The sequence below is a fragment of the Pundamilia nyererei genome, unplaced genomic scaffold (genome assembly GCF_000239375.1).
Source record: "Pundamilia nyererei isolate P.nyererei 1_Seehausen unplaced genomic scaffold, PunNye1.0 scaffold00054, whole genome shotgun sequence".
In the NCBI taxonomy this organism is placed as follows: Eukaryota; Metazoa; Chordata; class Actinopteri; order Cichliformes; family Cichlidae; genus Pundamilia; species Pundamilia nyererei.
In genome coordinates, this window is record NW_005187455.1 from 1,650,257 (window position 1) to 1,657,843 (window position 7,587).

Here is a 7,587-nt window from a genome sequence, read left to right on the forward strand (position 1 = left end):
GTGTGTGTGTGGGTGCGTGCGTGCGTGCGTGCGCGGGGGAGAAAAAATAAAAGATGGGAGTTTTGATTTTTATCACAATAAAAATCAAAATGGATAATTTTAACTTCTATCCTCTGTTTTTTGTTTCGGTGTCCACTTGTTTGTGTTTTAAAAAAATGGCAAACGGTGACGGTGACCGTAGATAAAAATGTGGCTGAAGCTTCGAGGCCTTTTCTCGTAAATGTGTGTATTGTTTTTTTTAGGAAATAACTGCCAAACTACAGCGGGGGTTTCCTCGGGTTTCTATTGCTACTAAATCTTGATTTGTAACCTTTGCCATTGAAGCGTTTGCTCGTCTGTTTTTTGTTTGGGGGGGCTTTTCAAAAACCCAGAATATGTATTTTAGGTGGAGAAAAGTCAGCACTAAAGTTTGCTGACAATCCCAGCAAAGATGCTCTATACCCGGCATGCAAACAATAAAAAACTGGTTCCTGTGAGGTGCGAGTACCTTCTAAATTCTTCTTATACGCACAGCAGAGCGCAGGCCTGCAGCCTCTGAAGCACCTTCCCCTGCAGGCCTACGAAACATTTCCATCTTTTTAAAACCGCTCTGTGGTTCCTGTGGTCCGGGACTGAGAAGAGGAGGAGGAGGAAGGGTGGTGGGGGGAGATGAGTGGGAGTGGGCTCCCCCCGGCTGCCTCTGCTCGCCCATAGGTGGCCTGCGCCGTCCGTCAGCTCGCTAGCCCTCGCTGATTGGCTGCAGGAGGCGGATCCGCAGGTGATCCTCCGCTCATAGAGGCGCGGGGCGGAGAGAAGGTGATCAATCTCCATCCATCTCCATTAGAAATCACCTTAACACTCTGACAGACAACGACAAACCCCCTGAAAGCAAATGAGTTTGATTTATTTGGCTGTAAAAACGGCCGGAACCGCACCGAGGACGCGGCAATGCTGGTGATGCTGCTCGGTTTGCGCACTGATATTTGTTTCTGAGAAAGTCTGCGGCCGCTGCGCGAGTTTTGTGCCCCGCAGACTTCCTGCAGCTGGATAATTTTTACTCGCCTCTTGCGGTTCGAGCGCTCGGGACAAGGGAAGGAGAACAACAAGGTAAAGTTTCCTGTTTTCTTTCGCTGATTTTACGCAAAATCTTCTGGTTTGTGTGCATTTTCGCTCCGAGGAACTCTGAGCCGCGGTTCATTCACGAAGTAACCCTATAGCTAAAGTACAAAGAAATATTAAAATGTATATTTAAAAAAAAAAAAACCTGAAACATTTTTCATGAATAACCCGTACCACGCACCTGATTTCAGTTTGTACCGCTGCACTTTTATATTGAATTTTTGCGCAGATATCAATTACTCAGCACTGTCAAGGACTTCATCTTGAAGCCGATAAATCGAGCCAACTTCCTCCTCCTTTATTTTATTTTTTATTTTTTAAATATTCTCATTCCTGTAAGTTTTTATTTATTTTTATTAAGAGCAATTGTCCATTAAAGACTCTGAAGCGCTCAGCAGATAATTGGAGAGGCGTGTTTTTTGGTTTTTGTTAATTTATTTTGCTGATAAGGACCCTTCTGAAACGCTCTCTCTCCCCGGAGGTCTAATCTAAATTCTAATTGAGTTCATTTGCACGGAGATCTCGCCTTTTCACTCCGGCCTGGCTGAGCTGGAAGCGCGTTTTTTAAAGAGCTGCTGGAATACGCGTTTGGCACGCAGAGGTTTGGTTTGGTCATTGTTAAAATAACCCCACTAATTTAATTCACACTCCCGGGTTGCGTGTTTTTAAGCTTCAGATCAGTCTGCACGCAAACTAGTTTCTCCACCCGGACTCTTTGTGTGTGTTTGTGTGTGTGTGTGTGTGTGTTTGTGTGAGTAAATGTTTTAGGAGCTGCTGAATATGTATATAATTTTGCTTATTTTCCTTCAGATTTGCGTCTTTACTTAACCAGCAGTACTTTACTAGAAACAAAAATAAAACCATGCAGGGTTTTATTTATTAATTTTCTCTGTCTCTCTCACTCTCTCTCTCTTTTGTTTTTCTTTTTTTAAGAGCCGAAAAGTAAAGAAGACCGAAGTGTTGCTTTACTAAAAATACAATGCTAAATGTATCTTTTTAATCCAGTAAAAATCCAAAATTAAACAAATTTGAACTTTTTTCCAGCTGAATTTGGTCCTCACGTTGTGCACCTTTAAAACAAAGCACAAAAATCGACTCCTCACATCTTCAGCCTGGTTTAAATATAATAACAGAAGCTGGTTGTTGGAGAAAAATGCGTTTCACGTTGGTGGACTTTTAACTGAAATTCTCAGCCGAGGACTGAAGAGCCACAGGAGTCCTGCTGTGGTCAAAAACGCACACGAAGTCTGACGATCCGAAAGAAACAGAATGTGCCAGAACAGAGATTTTTTGTTATATATGTATTTTTAAATTGATTGTCAAACTACACAGATAATCTAGCGTTTTGTAACTCTGCGTGTGTGTGTGAGAGAGAGGGGGAGAAAGTGCAGGCCTACACACACCTCACACACACATTTTATTCATAAGTTTTATTAAGTTTGCTTTTGTTGTGTGAAATAACCAGATTTAGATAAAAAATACACCGGTAATTAGGATTTTTTTTAAAACTGCAGGTTTGAAAAAACAAATACAAATATGTGAGCGCTGATTATTTTGATTATTTTGATTTGAATTATTAATACTACGGAAATGTTTACCCGCGTGTTTTTGTAATTTATGTCGCAGTAAGAGTGCGCGTGCGTGATTATTTTTTTTGGAGGGCTGGAATAATTTGCAGGTCTGCTGTAAATAAACGTTATAGTTGGACACACACGAGACAAAATGCAAATCTAGTTTCTCCTTTTATGACTTTCGTAAAGTCTGTGGGGAGCTTTCAGGTTTAAAGTGTGGATAAATTCTGCTTTGCAAAATAAAAGCTTTGCATTTGTCTCTCTGCGCTCGAGTCTCGGGCCGTTTGGCCCTCTTAATCCTAAAAAATAATCAAATAATCCTGAACACGTTTGTTTTTTTTGTTTTTTTTAAGTTTATAGTATTCTGCACCAATTAAAAGGTCTATGTCTAGCTTGAATTAAATTCCTACACTATGATTTCCTGGTTTCTTCATTTATTTGAAAATAAATGCGTTTTTCAGTTAACCGTGGTTTGGGAGGGGGGAGTGAGTGGAAACTGGAAGAGATTTGTGAAGAGCTAGAGGTGATAATGATCATGATAATAATAAAATATGACAGCAGTGGTCATCAGTGTGAAATGCATACATGTCGGGATTCATCTTGTTTTTTGGGTGGCGCACAAACTTCTCACTTGTTTGCGGTGTCTCCTCTCCGTGCAGTAGCTGGAATCGGCCCCCTGACCCGCCAAGCTGCAGCATCGGGGGAAACTGAACCGCTGGCCTGAGCTGGGTGGAGCAGTGACCGCCTGTAGCATGATGTCCTACCTCAAACAGCCCCCCTATGGCGTCAACGGCCTGGGGCTCAGTGGCGCTGCCATGGACCTGCTGCACCCCTCAGTGGGTTACCCAGGTAGGACCCCCCCAAACTCTCACTCTCTCTCTCTCAGCCACACACACACACACACACACACACACACACACACACACACACACACACACACACACGGAGCACCTGGACAGAAGCATGCGCAGTAAACATGAGCTCCAAATCAAGGGGTTAGAGTTAAACAACAAGAAACGTTTATAATAATAATAATAATAACATTGCGTGTTTCACTGTTAAAATGGTAAAAACAAATTTTAAAATGTACACACAATAAAAATGTAAACGTAAAACAGTAAATAAAAAGACACAATTTCTTTTCTAACCCTCAGCCAACAGCAGAGCAGGACAGGCTTGCATGTCGCTACCACTCACCCGACATTATTCACAGGTTTCCTCCGTGTTACTGACGCGGTTCTCCGGTCTTTCTCTCCCCTCTGTGTCGCCTTTCTTCCCCGCAGCTACTCCCAGGAAGCAGCGGCGGGAGCGAACCACCTTCACCCGCTCCCAGCTCGACGTCCTGGAAGCTCTGTTCGCCAAAACCCGGTACCCGGACATATTCATGCGGGAGGAGGTCGCACTGAAAATCAACCTGCCTGAATCAAGAGTCCAGGTACAAAAATAAATAAAAAGTAAAAAAAGACACATTTTAATCTCTGCTTCCGCTGACATTAAGTTAATGTCTTTAGTGTGGTTGACCGTATTTTTAAAAAGTAGGACAATGAAGACCTGCAAGTTTAGTTAAAATAGTCAAACGAAGATGTCAACTTACTCTTATGAACTTCAAAGTAATTTATTTAAAGAGTTTATTTTCTTATTTTCAAAAACCTCTAATTTAAATACATTTTTTCCCTTATCTCCTGAGGGATTGTTAATGACGTCATTCGTGTCTGAATTAAAGGTTAATTATCTGTTAACGCTCCAGCTAGCAAGCTACAAACTGTACAGGCAAATATCTTAGATTATGGTACATTTATGTCCCCGTTTTCATGCCACTAAATCATTAATCTTTTTTTTCTTTTTTTTAAAGAGTCACAAATATTTAAGTCAATTATGGGGAAATTAAGAATGATTCCTGGGTAACTTTAGGCCTTGTATGTACCCCAGTAATGCACTGATTTTAAGAAGAAAAGGACAACAAAAATCATGCAGATGGCTAGATACTGGTTAGATAATGAGTGTAATTAAAATTACACACCTTGGTTTGTTTATTAGTTCCTCAGTAAAGTAAAATTTAGTAGCTGCCTTTCTATTTCTTTGTTTTGTTTTGTATTTGGCTCAATACACTGGTTTGTGTGGCATTTTGTTTTGTCACACAAACCTCACAGTACTTCATTTATTTTCAATAATAATAATAATGATGATATCATAGACCCGGGTAGGCTGATGCAAACAAACTGAATTTACTAAAGATTATTTTACAGCAGAATCACTCAATTATTTTTAAATATTTTATTTTATTTTATTTTTTTCATTTTTGATGCTCTTCAAGTACAGGTCGTGTAATTCGATCTGAAATATGAAGAAACCAAGACTCAAACCTGCATATATGCCAAACATCTCACTGGTGTACTCCAGTATTGAACAAACACTGCTCCTTGAAAGGCATTAGGGGAAATCCAAGGCACAATTCGAGTTATTTTCAGAATGTGTGTAAAGCAAAATGCTCTACACAATCATACCCTCTCTGTGCTCTAGAGTTACTCTACTGTGTGGTGAAACTCAATAGCCTGTTATCTTAGACCCGTCTACCAGGTATGAAATTAGACCCCTGGCTGGTCCAAGCCAAGGGGCCGGGGTGGAAATGAACCTTGATGGCTAATAACCCCCAATTTTCCTCCATAATGTACTCCCACCATGGCCCAGGAGGTTCTTTTTTTCCTGAAATGCTGAGGCCGGTGTCGTGTAGGGTTGCTAACTCCTGGCTGGTGTTTGTGGTTGTAGGTGTGGTTCAAGAACCGGAGGGCCAAGTGTCGCCAGCAGCAGCAAAGCGGCAGCAGTGCCAAAGCCCGGCCGCCCAAGAAGAAGTCCTCTCCTGCCCGGGAGAGTACCGGATCTGAGAGCAGCGGCCAGTTTACACCTCCTGCTGTCTCCAGCACGGGCTCTTCCTCCTCTTCGTCCTCGTCCACCAATCACACGGGCCCAGCGGCACTCAGCAGCACCTCTACCTCCATCAGCACCGTCTCCTCTATATGGAGCCCCGCTATCTCCCCCGGAAACGCTCCGGCTCCTGCCGTGGCCCCGCTCCCTGAGCCCGGGCCCCCATCTAATGCCTCCTGTATGCAGCGTTCCATGTCAGGCTCTGCTGCAGCCGCCACCTCCTACCCCATGTCCTACAACCAGACGCCGGGCTATGGCCAGGGCTACCCCACCCCTTCCAGCTCCTATTTTAGCGGCGTGGACTGCGGCTCCTACCTAGCCCCCATGCACTCCCATCACCACCCGCACCAGCTCAGCCCCATGACGGCCTCATCTATGTCGGGCCACCCGCACCACCACATCTCCCAGTCGTCAGGCCACCACCACCATCACCACCACCACCAGGCGTACGGCAGCTCCGGCCTGGCCTTCAACTCCTCCGACTGCCTGGATTACAAAGAGCAGACTGCCGCCTCTTCATGGAAGCTCAACTTTAACACCACAGACTGCTTGGACTACAAAGACCAGGCGTCCTGGAGGTTCCAAGTCTTGTGATCAGGCTTTCTTCCCCACCCACCCGCCACTGCCCGCCCTGCTTGTCTGCTCTCTTTTATTTTCCAGATTAGCTTACTGCTTGTTTTTTAAAAAGACAAAAGAGTTTATGAACCATAAGACAACAAGATAGCAGCAGGAATGCTCAAGAATCGGACTTCCTTCTCCCGCTCGTCCTGTTTCAAAGTTTAAAAGAAGAAAGAAAGAAAGAAAAAGACAGACCTGTAAAGAGAAAGCATCAGGAGCAGATTTCCTGAAGACGAAGAAAAAGGGTTGTTTTTGTTTTTGTTTTTTTTAAAAGACACCCCTCCTTGGGATAAGCTTAACAAAACTGTTTTTCCAAGAGTCATTTCAACCAAACTCCTTTGACCACCAGCTCTCTGGATGGGAGGAATATTTTCCCCTCTGGTGCACCGACGGGAACTGCCTGCCGTGCCCTCTTTACCTCCATCGAGTCCTGTATAGTTTTTATTATTTTCTGGAATTTGTTATTTTAGGATGACAGAGATTTTTAGTCAGCTGCACACAGGAGCTGAAATATGTAAATATGTATTTGGGTCAGTTACAGTGACCATGTTTAGTTGTTGTTTTTTTCTTTTCTGAATTTAAAATTGTTTATTACCACTTTGAAAGAAAGAAAGAAGAAAAAAGAAACTGTATGTAAATCTTCCCAAATATTCCAAAGAGAACAAATTGGCCATAAAGTTCAGCTTTTATATCCACCTTGTTTTACTCAGCAAAATTTGAAATGTCTTGGGGAAAACTCTAAATCTAAACAATAGATGCAGAAACTATTCTGGGACATTTTCTTTTTTCCAGATATTATTATTATAATTATAATTATTATTCTAGCTTCCACGTTTTCAAAGCAGACCACCTCTCTGGGACATGTTTGAACCGCAGCACTTGGCTTGTTATTGGAGTCAAAGCTTTTTATTATTATTATTTTAACTCTTCTGGGGGAGGAGAGGAAAATGTGGATTTATAGCTCCAAAAATGACAGTGAGATGTTGAATGTATCTTTAAAGGCGACCACCCTTACATACATGTTCATCCAATAAAGATCCGTTAAGTCATATTTTATTTTTCCTTGTCTCACTTTGATTCCCAACAGGGAGTCGAGTTTCTTTTTGTACACCATCAAATTACAAACTCGACACTGCTGTTTTCTCTTATTTGAACTAGTCACACTTTTATTTAAAAGCTTGTTGATTTTTGTCCCCCCCCCCCAATTATAACGGGGGTAAATGCAAATTAGGCCATAATTAAAACAAGCCGTGAACGCCGTGTAGGCTTGCATTTCCATTTTAGAGAGCAGCCGTTTAATCCTCTCAGTGTCTGCCTTTAAATTGAAATGCTGACATCTCTCCTTGCTTTAGGGAAGCAAAGTGTCTTTTAAAATAAA

At 42.4% G+C, this 7,587-nt stretch overlaps 1 protein-coding gene across 1 annotated transcript; it reads left to right on the forward strand.

Annotated features, from left to right (window-relative positions):
• Positions 1-818: 818 nt before the first annotated feature.
• On the forward strand, positions 819-7,249 carry otx1 (orthodenticle homeobox 1). Its single transcript, XM_005733697.1, has 4 exons — positions 819-1,086; positions 3,329-3,518; positions 3,953-4,104; positions 5,436-7,249. Exons 2-4 carry the CDS (start codon positions 3,422-3,424, stop codon positions 6,183-6,185), a joined length of 999 nt encoding a protein of 332 aa, XP_005733754.1. The 5' UTR covers positions 819-1,086; positions 3,329-3,421; the 3' UTR covers positions 6,186-7,249.
• The last annotated feature ends 338 nt before the right edge of the window (positions 7,250-7,587 follow it).